The 18,409-nt window shown below is 42.2% G+C and overlaps 1 protein-coding gene across 7 annotated transcripts in view; it reads right to left on the minus strand.

Annotated features, from left to right (window-relative positions):
* Positions 1-18,409, minus strand: part of Veph1 (ventricular zone expressed PH domain containing 1) — a 212,399-nt gene that overhangs the window by 66,486 nt on the left and 127,504 nt on the right. For all 7 annotated transcript variants that reach the window (XM_021634062.2, XM_021634063.2, XM_021634064.2 and 4 more), the window contains one exon: positions 360-499. In XM_021634062.2, coding sequence (XP_021489737.1) covers positions 360-499 — 140 coding nt within the window. The remainder of the gene's footprint in view (positions 1-359; positions 500-18,409) is intronic.

An 18,409-nucleotide genomic window follows, 5' to 3' on the forward strand; every position in this document is an offset into this window, starting at 1 on the left:
CTTTTTTCTTTTTTTCACTTTAGTGCTGAGGATTGAACCTAGGGCTCCCAAGATGCTAGCAAATGCTTTCCTGTGGTACCCAGCCTCTCTTCCCTTCCCCCTCTCCTTTTTCCTTCTCGTTTAAAGCTTAAGGGTATGCAAGATGAGAACAGGTTGGACTTGCTGATTAATGATTCAGTATCTTTTTTTTTTAAAGAAATTCTCTTAAATATAGAAAATCTGTGCTAAGGATGGATGTAAAATCTTGTTGTTTTATATGTACCATTTTTGGCCAAAAGATCAATAATTCAGTAAAAGCGATTAGAACCCCACATCCTAGCAGCTGGTTCAGGAGCGCAGTGAACACGACTTAGACACACCTGCTGGAAGAGAAACATGATCTGGATCCAGGGCTGGGGCGCTTGGCTGATGAGGGTGAAACTGGACTTGCTGTACAGGCAGTAATGACCCTTTAAGGAACAGGTAAAGAACAGCTTTGCCACACAGCTCCTCATAGTATCTAGAAATAACATAGCATTAAACATTAGTTAGGCTCTTTGATCCAACGCATAAGATATTGGTTATGCAGAACACATGATTCCTCTAGGAACCATTCCTGAGTTTTCAGGCAGTGAACTAATGACTCCAACTCTGTATTTGGGAGTGGATTCATTTCATGGAAGGTACGTATTTTAAAGTATGTAAGTGTAAATATGTTTAAATGAATCTGGTTTAGGCAGGTTCTATTCTGTCAACTTCTATCTTGTTTTAAAGAACATGCAGGGATGAAAAGATCAAGCAATTCCTAGAGAAACCAAAGACAAACAATTAATACAAAGGTCCAAGTGTCACCATGCCATAGACACCTGGTTAGACACGTTGAAGTGGTGACTTCAGAGGATAAACTAATGAATGAACAGGGGAAGTGACGACTCTCCTGGCAGTGACGAGTATGCTGTCAACTGCTGATGCTGTGTGTGAGCCGTAAAGATACCCCCCAATAAACGCCTGTCAGAGATGTAGGCTCCTGTGCTTTGACCTGGTCTGGTTCATGAGGTCAATCTCAGTTTGAAGATCAATGTCCAGCAGACCCAGAGATCATTCCCTAGAGACAATAACATGGTGGGAGGGTGATGTGGGGCAGAAGCAGTGAAGAGCCATACGTCCAGGCAATCGAGAATAATGAATGAATGAAGTCTAGGTTGAGGCTGTATGCGTTAGGCTCACTGTGTGCATGAGCATACAAGTGTGAAGTCTGGACAGGAAGAGTTACCATGGATTGACTTCCGTGTGCATGTCATGTTGGATTCCATTTAATTTTTCCAGCCCTACAAGATGAATGGTATTATTGCTTGAATCTTAAATGTCACCCAAAGATTCTCCTGTTAAAAGCTTAGTTGCCAATTGGTGAGGGGGAGCGTGACTGGTCATGAGGGTTTCTGCTCCATCAGTGGATTAATCTGTTTACAGGCTCATAATTTGTTGGCACTATTGGGAGGTGGGATCTAGTTGGAAGTAGTCATCTCACTAAGGGCGTGCCCTGGAAGTGTATCTCATGACTCCACCCCACCCCCACAGCTGCCATCTCCCCCTTCCACACACTTCACCACCATGACCTTGTATATTACCTCGAGTACAAAGCAAGGAAGCCAGGTTACCATGGACTGAACCTCAGAGACCAGGAGCTAGAATAAACCTTTCCTCTTTTAGTTCCTACTGATATTTTTCACAGCAATGAGAAGCTGACTAACGCAGGCATTGCTACTTTAAAGTAAGATAACTCACCCCTTTGGAAAGTGAGTCTAGTGAACTGCTAAGACCACTGCGCTCACCACAGCCTCGCTCACTATGGGTTAATAGGGAAATTGTGTTTGCACAGATGAATGACATTCAGGGATCCAGGAAAAAAAAATCGCTCAACAATTTTTTTTCCTGGTTTTTTGAGACAGGGTTTCTCTGTGTAATCCTAGCTGTCCTGAAACTTGCTTTGTAGACCAGGCTGGCCTGGAACTCCATAGATTTTCCTGCCTCTCCCTTCCAAGTGCTGGGATTATAGGTGTTTGCCACAACTGCCTAGCTCATTCAATATTTTTTTAAAATATACTTTTTAAAATTTATTTTTAAAATTTTTATTCATTACAATTTATTCACTTTGTATCCCCCCTGTAGCTCCTTCCTTCCTCCCCTCCCAATCTCACCCTCCCTCCCCTTCTCCTCCCATGCTTTCTTCCCAGTCCACTGATAGGGGAGGTCTTCCTCCCCTTCCTTCTGATCCTAGTTTATCAGGTTTCATCAGGACTGGCTGCATTGTCTTCCTCGGTGGCCTGGTAAGCCTGATTCACCCTCCGGGAAAGGTGATAAAAGAGCAGGCCAATCAGTTCATGTCAGTTCAACATTTTTAACCCTGTAACAGTTCGAGCCAGGATTTTAACCAAGCAGGGCTGACACCATGTTAAGGTATGTATTATGTATGTAGATCTACATACTAGGGGATATTTAAATTTGTAGAGACATATTGATAAATCATTAGAAATTCATTGTTCGGAATTAATCAGATTTTTGTTTTGGTTTTTTGAGACAGGGCTTCTCTGTGTGTAGTAGCCTTGGCTGTCCTTGACTTGCTTTATAGACCAGCATAGCCTCAAACTCACAGAGAGCTGCCTGCCTCTGCCTCCTGGAGTGCTGGGGTTAATGAGACTTTTGAAATAAGAATTTTTTTAAATTTTTCAGATTCATTATGCCTTACTTGTAAAAGTAGAAATGGTTCGGTGTTCCTTTTTTTTTTTTTTTTTATAAAAAAGTATTTATTTTATGTGTATGATGAGTGTTTTGCCTCGATGCATTTCTGTGCAACACTTGTGTGTCTGGTGCTCGTGAAGGGCAGCATAGGGCACCAGGTATCCCTGGTTACAGATGGTTATGATCCATCATGTGTGTGTTGGGAGTTGAACTCAGGTCCTTTGGAGGACCCGTCATAGACTAGGATGGCTCTTAACTGCTGAGCCATCTCTCCAGCCCCTGGAGTTTCTTTGATGTTAATGAGACAACAACAAAGGAAGCAAAATCAGAATCAGTAACCACCCAAGACAGCGTGCTAAAGCCGGTTACCTCAAGAATTTTGTGATAATGGTAGGAAACTGACTAACACAATGATAATTTGAAAAATGAAGTCAATAGTGTGAAAGATTAAATACAAACTGCTTTATATGGAACCTGCCACTGGAGTGCAGACCTGGAAACTCAGCCCTTGGGAGGTTGAGAGGTAGGAAAATCACGAGTTCAAGCCCAGCCTGGGCTATATAGCGAGAGCCTGTCACCAACCAACCAACCAACCAACCACCTACATTAAAGACACAGGCACCCAAATATCCTGCAAGTGCACACACCCGAAGACGCTACTCGAAATAAATGTCACTAAAATGTACCCATGAAACAGGAGTACGTTTTCCTTCAGCAGAACGCTTCAAAGGGGAACAAGCCCCCCTCTGAGAGCCCACACAGTCAGCTAGGCCGTTCTATTTTGCACCTGACCACAGTGAGCAGCTCTGTCTTTTCTCCTCTCCTCCCCTCCCCGTTCTTACGGCTTATTATTTATTTATTGTAAGTAAACATTGGTTGGATTTAACTTTACTCACACTGGGACTCTGTTTTATATATGAACCACAGGGCCTCAGATCACATAAGATGATCAAAGCGCTAGAAGAGGAGCGCGTGTACCCAGGAGCACGCACACGGGCTGTGGAAACAAGTCAGCTCTGGGCTGTTTCAGCTAATGCTCCAGCAAACTTGGTCTCCTTCAGTATTCTTCTTTCTTCCCAGAGCTTTCCAAGCTTGAATTGTTTTCTATATTATAAAATTTTAGTTGTTACCCTTTTTCTTTGTGATTTTCCCCCATAGCGCATTACAGAGTATTAAATAGTGGACTAGTTGTTGGATGAGTGAGTGAATAAATGAATGAATGAATGAATGAATGATTAATATTGGACACTAGGCTGAACGTAATTACAGGCCGTGGTGCTGCTATGGCTATTAAGAAGCTCATACTCAAATGAGAGATGCATTTGTAAACGTCGGTCACAAATTGCTCTAAGTTCATGGAATAACAGACTAGAGCTACAGTTGCTGAGAGAAACCAATAAGGCATTCCAACTGGAGAGCAAGGAAGGAGGGGAATGCAAACCTCATAGAGATTACTACAGCTTGCACGAGAACTGGGCACGGGAGTGTGGTACACTTGAGAACCCATTGTTCTCAAGTTGAGGTGCCATTCTTGCCCTAATGGAAGACAACCATGGACTGCCACAGGACCAGCTGCTGGAAGTCCCTGCTGTTGCTGCTGCTGCTGCAGCCGCGTCCCAGGAGGGACAGTACTGGCAAAGGATGGCCCCAGGTGGGCCTGTCCTTCTTTAAATTGTTTTTGCCAAGTATTTTGTCACAATGGTGAGAAAAATAGCTAATGATTCTTCTCTCCCTGACCCAGTTCTAACCGCTAAATCCCGTCTCCTGAAGGTTCCATAGCCCTCTAAGACAGTGCTACCATGCAAGGAACAAGCATTCAAAGTAGGGGCCTGAGCCTCTGGGAGAGACTTCAGATTCAGCCCATAATGAGTCTCACAACAGATGTACCACTGGCAAAGACTGTCTCCCTTTCTGTAAGCCATGTCTTCGCTGTGTCAATCGTTTCCTGTGCCTGCACAGGCGCTTTTTTAACTCACGCAATACGATTTGTCAGTGGTTGCTGTTACTGCCTGGCTACTTTAATCTCGCTCAGAAAGAGTTTTGTCTATGCCTGTATAGCTTTAAAAACTTTTGGGGTTAATTTTTAAATTTTATATCCATGAGTATGTTGCCTGCATGTATGCATGCCTGGTGCCTACCAATGTCCAAAGAGCGTGTTGGATCCCTTCGGAACTGGAGTTATGGGTAGTTGTGAGCCTCCATGTAGGTTGTGAGAATCAAACCTGGTTCTCTGGAAGAGCAGCGAGTGCTCATAAACATTAAGCCATCTATTCAACCATGTGCATATATCTTGAAGTGTTTTTTTTTTTTTTCCCCCCAGAATTACAGTTTAAGGTTTCTGGTTTCACAATAAGGCTTTTGATCTATTTCGAATAAAAACTTTGTCATAATGAAAACCATCATTTTGTACCCTTAACATATCCTATTAATAGAATATCCATCTTACTTTGGACAACACCTTCAAGAAAGGAATTGTGCCTAGCACACGACACCTACTGTTAATTTTTATTGTACAAAGCTTAAAAGGACTACTCATAAGTTAACCTAGAGTGTTTATTTGTGTGGTGTCTGCTGCTTACTAAGTATAGAGTTTATTGCAGAATGGCTACATATTTAGGTATTTTTATTATGTTAAATATAATAACATAAAATTGCTATTTTAACTATTTAAAAGTATAAAATTAAGTGGTTTTAAGTATATTTATTATGTGTAACTATGATTGACGTCTAGTTCCAGAAGTTTCTTATTATTCCAAATGGAAACCTTATACTCATTGATGAGTTATTACTCGTTCTCAAACCTCTCTCCAGCTCTTTGCAGCCACAAATCTGATTTTTTTTTCTTTATGTATTTGCCTACTCTGGATATTTCATATAAATGGACTCATATACTACCTGGCCTTTTGTGTATTGCTTCTTCATATAATGTATGTCTTCAAAGTCATCTATATGGTAGCACAGATCAACATCTTCTTTACTTTTAAGGCTAAATAAAATCCCATTGTTTGGCTGTACTTCACGTGTAGATATATTCCATTTATCTATTGATGGGAATCTGGCACTTTCTACCTGTTGGTTGTGATGAACAGTTGTACTTTTATGAACATTTATAAGCATTTTTATTTGAATGTTTGTTTATCCATTCTTTGAATATACACACACATATATATATAATATTTATCTTCCTTTGGCTAACATCTTCAAAAGAGAAATTCTTACTAGAACATGAGACCTATACCTACCCTTACTACAGAAGGGTTAACCTAGGCCATTCTATAAGTTATTCTAGAGTGTATATATACGTATAAATTTATCTGCACATACACACACATATATACACAGTTATGGGATTTCTGGACCATTTGGTGATTTTCTGTTGAGGAGCATTCTTGTATTTTGAAATAATGATTTCCTTATTTTTATAATGCCCAAATTTGAAAATAAGGCTGTCCTATTGTAAAGGAGATGTGTTTGAACAGTGAAACCTGCTGTGACTTTCCTGGTTTCCAGATAATACAGATGGAGAACAGTCTTAGGTAAATAGCTCTTAAAACAAGATCTTTTCTGATGAGGTGATTCAACCACTGATCCTCGTGAAAAAGGGTCATTGTGGCAACATTATTTACATTTTTAGACTGATTTCAAGAACATGGTTAATAACCTCTTCAGATATGATTAATCAAACTATAAATATGGAATTTATTTCCAATTGAACTTGTTACGGAAGGACTGCCTTACATTGTTTTTAATACAGACTAGAGAAAAGCACACGTGCTTTTCTGGGATTAGGAGTAACCGCAGTTACACCTTTCCATAGTCCTTGCCCAATCATAAAACGCTTCAGGGCAGAGCAGTTGGAAGAATTCAGCCATACCCTCCTGATGTTTGCCAAATACAAGTTAGCTAGCTCTCCAGCCATAAAGAGTCAGGACAAAGTCAACATCAAACAAAATCAGAGATAAACTGAGGGTATTTTCATAGGCGCTCTAGAGTTTGTAGACATGAAAGCACTTCTGGAATTTGTATGAACTTGAAATCAAATACATGCCTTTTCCCCTGCATAATGCTAATATAGTTGATTTCTGGCAATGATACAGAGTCATTCTGTGGTTACGCCGAGTCAGTGGGAGGCCATATGTTATAAATAAACATTTGGCTCTACCAAGCATAGATTTATCAAGAGTTGTGCAGAGGCAAATGAGGCCAGCACGTTGGGATCCCCTGCAGGCACAGGCCCACATTGTGGCTCCTGCAGGCACCATCCCACGTGCTACCAATTACCTTACAGTTCTGCACACTACATAACAGCAACCAGATTTGAGGAGAAATTTTTAGAAAGTTTTATGATTAAATTCCACTAAATTGAGCCTATTGACATCCCCCCCCAAAAAAAAAACAACAAACAAACAGGTCAGGACAGGCGTACAACAGTCTGGTATGACGCATTTGCCTCCTCCATCTCCAGCTGGATGTTCTCAATTAAGACCTCGTGTCCCGGCTTCTGCCCAGTGGTGACTTAGGGGACTGACAATGTTAGTAAGTCTGTGGCATCTCCACAAAGTGCATGCCAAACTCTGAAGCTCTTGTTAGAGCTCGCCTTTCAGTTCCAATGAGCATGGCTTTCCTAAGACATTCGCCCCTTCTGTGTCGACTGAATAATTATGTGGCTGTCACGAGAAAGTGAGGAGGCATCTTGTTCAAGTCAATGCTGCTAACTAAGGTTCACTGAATAGAAAGCATCTAACCCCATGCAGCCAGTTCCGGAGACATACTGTGAATTTGGAACTCCTGTCTCAAATATATATATATATATATATACATATATATATATACATATATATGCATATATATATATATACATATATATATATGCATATATATGTATGCATTATATATATGTATATGTGTGTGTGTGTGTGTGTGTGTGTGTGTATGTGTGTTTGAAGTGTATGGATATAAAAAATGAACAGCGTGAGGTTTAGCATTCAATAAAGAGTCCTGGGATCACTGACAGCAGATGAGTTATCCTTGATGACTGAAGCTGAGGGTCCTATAGGAGACACATCTTGGTCAGTGACTTTGGGGCAGGGATCACAGAAGGCAGAGGAGTTAGAACTGAGGGCTCTAGAGGAGCAACAGCCTGGTCACAGGCATGGGGGCAGGGACTGATAACACATATCTGAGAAAAAGCGTGGCAGCATGAGGCAGGGGTATAGCTAAGAGTCAGGATTGAGTATTAACTGTGCTACCTACTGGCTACATGAGCTTGGGGTTGGTGGATTGACTTTCTGAGTCTATTTTGTCAGTCATAAAACTGGGACAGCAACAGCCACACTAAAAACTTGTCATCAGGGCTAAATAAAAAGTTATTTTGTTTATTATTTTATTCAGTAACTATTCACCATTACCATAAAGTGAAGTTAAGTGGTTTTGCTACTGATAAGCGTACTCATTTGGAAACAGCAAAAGGCTGTGAGGACAATGACTGGAGCCAGAAACTAGAGGAATCACCTGTATGTAGACACAGAATGGTCAGTGTGAACTCATGGGAACTCAGGGGTGGCCCTGACAACATAACTAAACGATGGGAAAAGTCTGTGTCTGTATTTACAATGTATATATTTTTTATTTAATAGTTTATACATAGTTGCTTCTTCTTCTTCTTTTTTTTTTTTTTTTTTAAAGAGAAGCTAGTTAAGAAGAAAGTGGCTAAAACCAAAGCTGTCATAGTAAAACCAAGATGCCCAGGCATTTTTTTAAACAGCCTTTAGATACAAATTAGATGGATACAGATATAGATCTCACTCTCTTGCTCACTTGTTTAAACTAGTAAAGATTTCTATGAGGATTTTCCAAAGCGTATTATCTCACTATGTATTCACTGACTTCCTGTAGTATGAACATCAGATGTGCAGTGCATATAAAACATGACTGTGCCTAGCGGAAGTGATAAATATAAAAGCTAATAACCAGAGTACAAGTGTGACACAAACCGCGAACAATACGGAACCAGCTAATTTAGACTGAGGTGTGGGCGGGCGCTGCTGAGACCACGGTGGAAACTCAGTGACAAGCACGAGTGAATCAAATAGCATGGGAGCGATCGATGGGATCTGCATCTGGGCCTCAGAACAGAACCTGGAAAATGGCATCTAATGAAGCAGGTGAGGAGTGACGAGTTCTGGGTCCCAGTCATGCAGCCCTTAATGACTACTTCAGACCTACCGGCCTCCATTGCTCTCTCTCATTCTCTCTCCTCTTCCTTCACTGCCTCCTCTCTCTTTCTTCTAAAGTTCATATAGCCCATGTGTATACTGGCTGACTTCCAAGTGATGAAGGGCGAGGCAACTGCTGAGGTCTTTTGGCATCTTGAGGAACAGATCACTGAGAACTAACTCTGGCCGCAGAGTAGGCTGTGTCCCAGCCTCCATGCAAAGGCCAGGTGGCAGTGGCACATACCTTCAGTCCCAGCACTCTGGAGGCAGAGGCAGGTGAATCTCTGAGTTCAAGGCTGGCCTCGTCTACAGGGCAGAAGCACATCAAAGGCAGCTGAAACTAGACAGATCCAAGTACCCCAGGGTCTATAATGTGTGCTAAGGACAGATGGCAGTAAAGAGGGGAGCAAAAGCTGATGCAATTAATTTTCTTTTGATGCAATTAATTTTCTTTTGATGCAATTAATTTTGTTTTTAAAAATAAATATTATTTTTAGTTAGCATGCACAGTATTAGTTTTCATTATAGAATTTTGAAATAAAATTTGATTTTGTTGATTTTCTTTCCTTTTATTCCCTGCTAGCTCCCCAAGTCCCCTGTATCCTCTCACACCCATAACTTCCTTTTCCTCACTATTGTGTCTCTCCAGCCCCATCACCCTCATGGTGATCTTCTTTCTGGTGTCATAGTCCAGGCTGCACTGACCTTTACTTATACCCGTACATAGAAACGTAATTTAGGATCCATATGTAAGACAGGATGTGTAATTTTGGACTTTTTAAGCCTGAGTTACCTCACAATATAATTCTTTCTGGTTCTACCCATTTTCCTGCGTATTTCATGATTCCGTTTTTTTCTTTATAACTAAATAAAATTCAACGGTGTGCAAAAATGTGCCACATATTCATTATCCATTCATCTGTTGATGGACATCTGGGCTGGTTCCACTACCTCACCTCTGTGAATAGAGCAGCAATGAATATGGATGAGAGGTATCTCTGTGCTTTGATATAAAGTCCTTTGAGTAGAAACTGGGAGTGACATAATGGGGTCACATGGTAGTTCTATTTTTACTTTTTTTTTGAGAAGCCAGCAATGTAAACCAATTTTACTTCGTTTAACGTTTTATTTGTCTGCTTGGACCACGGGGCCCTTATTCTGAGTGAGGTGGTCAGAGCTCTTCCTGCAGCTCTCACATGGCAAATGCCCACGATTTCATTTCTCTCTGACTTGATGAGTTGATATTCCCCCAATTTAAACGTCAGGTGACATAAATCCAAAGATTAACAGCCGAGGCCGGCTGTGGATGTCCTTAAAGAGGGCAAGCTGATATTTTCGTGATCTGCACTAAAATCCCACTGGCTGGATCCTAAGGTGTTATCAGGAACAGTAACATCTGTGGATGAGTGATGGCACAAGCATTCAATTCAGGAGCTGCAGTTTCTTTTATTTCCTGCCTCCCCTAATCTGTTTGGAGAACAAAGGATGCTGAGTTTGATTTGATTTGATTTCCATCAAGCCTGACAGCAGAGGGCTGGAGAGAGAGCTTAATAGTTGTGAAGGCCTGTGCTGCTCTTCTAGAGGACCCACGTTTGGTTCTTAGCACCAACTGTCTAACTCCTGCTCCAGGGGGACGTGATGCCTCTGGCTTCTATGGATACATACATGCACTTATGTATGTATGTATACACACACACACACACACACACACACGCACCCTGATGTTCAGTGAGCAGCTTCCTCACCCAATCACCTTCATTAACGCTATTATAATAGGCACTTATAAACTGCTTTGCTAAATGGTAGTGACTCACTAGAGCCCACGAAGTAACTAAAAGCAGTTTTAAAGGCTGACATCTCTGCCTTCATTTTGCACCTATGACCTTCAGTATCTCAATGCCACCTTTTACAGTGGCTTGTTTTTAAGGACCCTCCCCCTCCTGCCTCAGCAGAATCCGAACCTGCAGCTTCCTTGGATGCCATGGACACCTTTACTACAGAGACTGTAACTGCCCTACATACTCCAGACATGCACATTGAGTACCCAAACCATGGTGAGCAATAAGATTGGTCACCTTCCAAATGAGGGCAATTATGACATCAAGGCTGCTTCCTGGAGTGGCAGCGTCGTCTGATGGCAACCGGATTGCTTCCTTTAAGCCGTGAGGACCTCTTGCAACCACGCTGGGAACCAGACAATCAGACAATGCCAAAGGCTGCTTATTTATGCACAGTCCTTGTCCCCTGCCTCTCTCTTTAAAGCTTACGTCAGTGTCCTGAGTATGGACTGAGCCACTGAGCCCCTTTATCGGTATTTCCCAACGGAGCCACGCTGCTCCGGTCTCTCTTAAGCGCTTTTCACCATTACACTTCTCTTCAGTTGGCACATTGGGACGGTGGCTGTGTATAGCCTGTTGGGAGCCTGGACATTTGCTCTAAACTTCCAGTAATACTGTCGGGTGAGCTGATCTATAAAACCTGACTGTGGAAGAGTCAGTGTCTGTGGGCAGAACGGGACATATTTCCTCACTGGCATTCCCAAAGGAGTGCCACCATGTGAAGAGTGACAGGAATGCGCATGTGGTAATGACACCCCAGTTCAGTGAACTGACCCAGGAGAAGATCAAAGAGAGGGAGAATACTGAAGATTTGTTGTGAGGAAAGAAGTCAAATCAACAGGCAGACAAGCATGCCCTGGTGCTACTTAGAACCTGGAAGCTGGAATGTTTTCCTTTTGAATAGTGCACACTGCAGCTGACTCTAACCAGGTTATGCTTTGAGATAAAAGAGGAAAATGTTACAAAAAATATAGTCCCTACAGAATCATCAACTTTGTTTACTCCCTTTGCTCTCATCAGTTCGGTAACTTTGCTGCTGGAAAAAGGAGATGGGAGTCCCAGGCTCAGTTACTGAAGCGTTAGTGAAGTTCAGTTAGTTAAGACCCCAGTGACCCTTGAAGTTTGCACCTGTCGCTACCAAGCACATCACCCCCTAACACAACGCTTTGTCTGCGGCACAGCCCACTGGGCACCACAGCTCCCAGCCTTCCTCCATCTGCTCATTCCCTCTGTGGATGGAGAGCCAGGCATGCAAATCAGCACCCTAGCAACCTCCTCTCGGTTGCTTCTCTCATCTTCTGCTCTTCCTCACTTGAAAGACTCTCATCAGTGATACCGAGTCAATGCAAATCTTAACAAATGTTTCCTGGGGCATTAGGGGGAAAAGAAAGGAGATATGTTTGGGACAGCTTAAAGGCAGCACAAACATTGCAAATTAAACTGCTAGTTATTGTTGACATTCCTTCTACATATGTCGTGAATCTCAAAATATTTAGTTAGTGTCAGGCCGTACCCTCCCTCCCCATTCAATTACAGACCCCATTCAATTTGTGGATGAGCTGACTGTGGCATCCCAGATTGCCTGCATGAGGTCAGGACCCAGCTTTTCTGAGGAGCAGCATTCCCTCCAGTGATCACTAGAAGGCTTCAGCAAAACTCTTTGAAACTGTCCTCATGAGCCACCGTTGGAATCAAAGACCAAGAAGAACATACAAAGTCAGTGAACACTATTTCACTCTAGCACACATTTTTTTAAAAAAAAAAAATATCCCTTGCTTGAACGAATGGGAGAGGATGAGGAAGGGGAAGGTGGTCTTGAAGAAGTTGGAGAGGGGAGGAGGGATGTAGATAATTTAAATGCATTATATCTGTATATGAAACTGCCAGAGGATAACTGAAACTTAAAGAAATGAAAAACTCCTCGAAAGAAATAAGTAAAATTTCTAACATCGGTTAACTGGTAAGATTAAAATGATTTAAAGCCTTTTCTATGATTTCCAAAATTTTATAGTGAGCATTGTGTTTTCATAGTAATAAAAAGATATTCACTAGAATCTTTTTCCAGCAGGAAAGAGATGAGAATTGGGCTAGCCTACATTGTCTTAGTTTGGGTTTTAGTGCTGTGAAGGGACACCATGACCAAGGCAACTCTTCGAAAGGAAAACACTTCACTGGGGCTGGCTTACAGTTTTAGAGGTTTAGTCCACTATCAGCATGGTGGAAGGCATGGTGGCATGCAGGCAGACACGGGCTGGAGGAGCTAAGAGTTCTTGACCTGGAAGGAGACTGGATTTGTTTCACACAGGGCAGAGCCTGAGCATATATATGACCTCAAAGCCCTGCCTCCACAGCGAAACACTTCCTCTAACAATGCCACACACCCTCCGATAAAGCCGCACCTCACAATAGTGCCATTCCCCATGGCCAAGCACTCAAACACATGTATCTCTGGGAGTCAAACCTATCCAAACCACCACATTCGGCTCCCTGGTCCCCATAGGCTTGTAGCCATAACATAACACAAAATGCATTTAGTACAATTTCAAAAGTCCCCATAGTCTATCACAGTCTCAACAACGTTTGAGAGTCCCAAGCTCAAAGTCTCTTCTGATAGTCACGTAGTTTCGTAGCTGTAATCCCCTATAAAGTCAAAATCAAAAAGCAGACGACATGCTTTCAACATATGGCACAGGATATACATTACCATTGCAAAACATAGGGATGGGAACAAAGGTAGGAAATACTGGACCAAAGCAAGATGGAAAACCAGCTGGGCAGACTCCAAACTCTGCATCTCCATGTCTGATGTCAAAAATGCTCTTCAGATCTCCAACTACTTTTGGCTTTGTTGACTGTAACACACTTCTTTTTCCCTTGGGCTGGTTCCACTCCCTGTTAGCAGCTTTCCTTTGCAGGTAGTCACTGCTCTGGCATCTCCAAACTTGTGGCTACCAAGGCAATCCAGGCTTCACCTTGACAATTTCAGGCAATAGCTTTTCTGGACCTCCATGCCGCGACATCTGTGACATATTCCCAGCCTACGTATTCCCAGCTTTCCTTAGTCGCAGAGGGAAATTTCATCCTTGATTCTAAAGCCAGACCCACGTGGACAAAGCTGCCAAGTTCTGCTGCTTGTTGGGACTGGAACATGACCCCTTGTTCACTTACATCTTCACCAGCTTTCTGTTTTCTAGGGTTTTCTTTACTGTCTAAGCTTGGATGTCCTGGAACTTCCTCTGTAGACCAGGCTGGCCTTGAACTCAGAGATCCCCTGAGTGCTGGGATTAAAGGCTCCTTCTATTGAGATTAATGGTATGTGTCATCTGTATCAAAAGCATGTGTCATCCCACCTCAAGATCTGAATCAGAAGCCTTTGTCTTGCAGCCTTAAGATCCAGATCTTCCTGCCTCAAGATCTGGATCACAGCTGTGCCCTCCATTTCTGGACTGTAGTTCATTCCACATATAGTCAAGCTGACAACCAAGAGTAGCCACATGCATTATTTTCCCTGTGGACTTGATGTCACAGAGTTCAGTGATCACCTAAGTTTATTTTATGCATAAGATGATTTCAAGTAATACTAGCAATCACAAATGCAAAATACTCAGACTAGTTGTGTGGAGCTACAGAGATTTCTCAGCAGATAAGAGCACTGTTTGTTTGTTTGTTTGTTTGTGTTTTGTTTTTTTTTCCTAAAGGGCTCAGGCTTGGTTTCTAGTACCGACATGGTGGCTTAAAACTCTATTCTAATGCCATCTCCTGGTCTCCAGGAACACCATGCACACATGTGGTATACATATACAAATGCAAGAAAAACACAATGCACAAAGATAAATAATGACAAAATTTGTATATATAAAGTATGCATGAAAGTCATCAGTTGCATGTAAATTAGTAGCTATTCCTTTCAAGAATTAGCTGATAAAGTATGTATGAATGTCCTGGGAAGATGACTCTCTGAGTTTGCACCTCAATTTTTCTCTTTCTTATTGTAGAAGAGGGTGCTGGGGTGCTGGGGTGCAGGGGCTCAGGGGCTCAGGGGTAAAGCCTGAGTAGAGGCCTCTGGATCTAGCGTGATTACAAAGTCTGTGCTCCCACCCACTCAACTGCCTCGCCCTGTGTTTCTCCCCTCCGCTCTTATGAATAACTGATGGAGTTCATTTATTCAACAGGAGCCTAGGATCACCATCACCTGTCTGGAAAAGCTCAGCTTCTCTGTCTGAAGGTGACAGTGGTGACATTTTTAGCAGAAGCGACTTGGGCGTCTGCAGAAGTAGAAGTAATGGGGTGGATTGAAAATGGGTAGTGAAGTTTTCTATGATGCTCAAACTTGTTTATTTTGCGTAACGCCCTTCATATGTTTTTGCAGGTATTCCAAGGCAGCCTCCCCTATAATGAATGAGCAGTCACATCTCCCTGTGCAAACTGTGTTCATGACCAGCTGGCTCCGTGTCAAGTCCTTATTATTTCACTGTATCTTGAATGGAAGAAAAGGACTGTGATCAAAACTAAAAAATTCTTTTTGCTTCAGAAGTCAGTACGGTTAACATTCTGATATGTGTCAGGCTACTTCTTAACACTGGCAAAGCTCATTTCTTGGTAAGATTTCTGCTCTGGGGGACACCCCATGGAGATCAGAGGAGCTTCCCAAGCCATGTCTTGATGGATAAAGTGAAAATGAATTTTAAACACATGGGCTGCATGCTTTAAAATACGCTTGAGTTCAAAAGTTAACAAAAGTAATACTTGGTTTAAAACGTTTGGGAATTTCTTCAGCCTCGAGTGTTTGAAAACTGAGTTTCTGACCTGAAATTAGATGCTTCCTTTTCCATTAGAACATCCTCATTTACATGAAATGTATTTACAGATAATAATTTAACCAACATGGGTACAAACGCACTATTCTAGTTCTTTTTCCTTTTGTAAATTTTCTTATATTTTAGAATTTAAAAATTCAAACACTTTTATTCATATAATTACTGAATTACTTTTAGGAAATGGATTTTTTTTCCTGTTGTTCGTTAGTTCAAAATACAACATGACACAGTTTCTAAAAATAATAACATACATCTTAACTAGTCAATACATATTTGATACTTGAGTTATTGAGATTGGGCAATATTAATACTGCATGAATATGAAGAATGTTGGTCTTGAGTCTTTTACAGTAGACTCATTTATACAACTTTGAAGACTGCTAAAAAAGAGAACAAATAAAAATTCCCATGTTATGATTGTACTTATGAATTGGCTTTATCAAAAAATAAAATTTTATAGTAAGATTTGACAGGCACTATTTTGATTAGGCCTAACTTTTTTTTTTCTTTTTAATTTTTGTTGGGGTATTATCTGTGTGCTATTCTTTCTTGGGTGAAGTTGTTTTCATTGGATTGGAGTTTTTCTTCTAGTATCTTCTGTAGGGCTGGTTTGCTGTGTTGTTATTGCATAAATTTAGTTTTGTCAGGGAATGTTTTGTTTTCTCCATCTATGTTGATTGAAAGCTTTGCAGGGTATAGTAGTCTGGGTTGGCATCTGTGATCTTTTAGAGTTTGCATGACACCTGCCCAGGCCCTTCTGGCTTTCATAGTTTCTGATGAGAAGTCCTGTGTGATTCTGATAGGTCTACCTTCATATGTTACTTGACCTTTATCCCTTGCTGCTTTTAATATTTTTTCTTTGTCCTGTAGATTTAGTGTTTTGACTATGATGTGATGTGATGTGATGTGTTTCTTTTCTGGTCTAGCCTATTTGGTGTTCTGTAGGCCTCTTGTATATATATGGACATCTCTTTCTTTAAGTTGGGAAAATTTTCTTCTATAATTTTCTTGAAAATATTTTCTGGACCTTGGAGCCTGGAGTCTTGTTTTTCATCAATTCCTATTATTCTCAGATTTTGTCTTTTCATGGCATCCTTGATTTCTTGGATATTTTGTGTTCGGGATTTTTTTCATTTTACTTTTTCTTTGAGAGAAGTATCAATTTCTGGGAGTGTATCTTCAGCTCCAGAGATTCTCTCTTCCATCTCTTGAATTCTGTTGGTGATGCTTACCCTTGTGGTTTCTGATCTTTTCTCCAAGTTCTCCAGCTCCAGGGTTTTCTCAAGTTTGTGTTTTCTTTATTGATTCTAATTCTGTTTTCATGCCTTGCACCATTTCCTTCATCTGTTTGAATGTGGATTCCTGTCTCTCTATGATGATCCCTATTTTTTTGTTCATTTCCTCTTTATACGCCACTAATTGTCTCTCTACTTGTGCCTCTATTTGTTTGGTTATATTTGCCTGTGTTCCTTTAAAAATTTTGTCCACTTCCTCTTTCTTTGCCTCCAAATGACTGGCCAAATCTTTGATAGATTTGTTCATTTCATTTTTAACTGTCTGAATTTGCATGGCTATTGCTCTGAAAGAATTGTTTGTTCCTCTTTATGAGCCTCAAATAATTGGGTAAGCATAGCTTTAAAGTCATTTTCCTGTGCTTTTGATGAATTGGAGTATCCATCAATTTTGGGGGTTGCTGGTGAAGTCATGATGTCCTGATTTATGTTCGGTGTGTTCTTTCGCCTACCCCTGGCCATTGGCTTATCTGGTAACTTTCCTGTTTGTTTCTGGATTCTGCAGATCAGACTGGTACTGTCTCTTTCTGGTGTCTGGAGAGTTCTTCAGGAAGCTGAGAGAGGTCCTGTAGCCTCAGGCTGTGCGTTGGCGCACTATGTGTACCTGTGGGAGGAAAGTACGCGGGTGCAGAAGGGCAAATGCAGGCTCGCACGCGCTAGCAGGAGCTGGTGATGGTCGCTGAGCAATTGCTGGCATTAACTGCCTAAACTCCTCAGTTGGGCCCATAGGGTAGGGGCTTCAATGTCTCAAGAGGCCCTCTGTTTCCCACAGTGGGTATGTGGGTGAGAGGGGTCCGATGCCTGGCTTCTATTTTAGAAGGACCCTGGATCTGGGGCTCTGCAGACACTCAAGGGCATACTCCCTCTTATGCAGGTTGCATCAGCAGGGATCAGGGCTCTCTGCTCTCTGGTTTGGCCCTGCTTGGTCCGCAGGAGGACTGACAGGCTCCACCAGCTCACTGCTGCTGCCACTACCAGGTTAGAAAGTCCAGCTGCAGCTGGAGACTGGGATGCCAGTCCAGATGCTTTCTAGGAAGTCCTGGGGGCCCTCCACTGTGCTCTCCAAGCCTGGAAGGCCCAGGGTCTGGTATGCCTGGCTTGTATGGGGGGTCTGCTGGGCTTTGGTGGGTATTATCTGTCACTGAGGATTTGGGCGGGTCATTCAGTCAGTGGCTGAGTGACTCTGCGAAGCCAGTATGGTGGCCAGCAGACGTGGGACCCTGGGAGGATGGTTTTCTCGGGTCTGGAACTCCAAGACCGGTACAGCTGCTGCTAAGGGGCTAGGGGGCTCCATCTTAGCTGCTGCAGACCCCAGGCCATGAACACTGATCTGAGAATTGCAGTGAGCTGGCTGTGCCGAGGAGGAGGGAGGTCCGAGAAAGGGGAGTGCCGGGGGATCAAAGAATTGTTTCTCTCCTTCCCCAAACAAGTCCACGGTTGGCCTGAGACCAAAGTTCTCACCTCATGTGATGATCCCTGCCATTTATAAAGCCTCTCCATCGCTTCCCTGGCTTCAGAAGTCCTTCCAC

Source organism: Meriones unguiculatus, chromosome 2 (assembly GCF_030254825.1).
Source record: "Meriones unguiculatus strain TT.TT164.6M chromosome 2, Bangor_MerUng_6.1, whole genome shotgun sequence".
NCBI lineage: Eukaryota > Metazoa > Chordata > Mammalia > Rodentia > Muridae > Meriones > Meriones unguiculatus.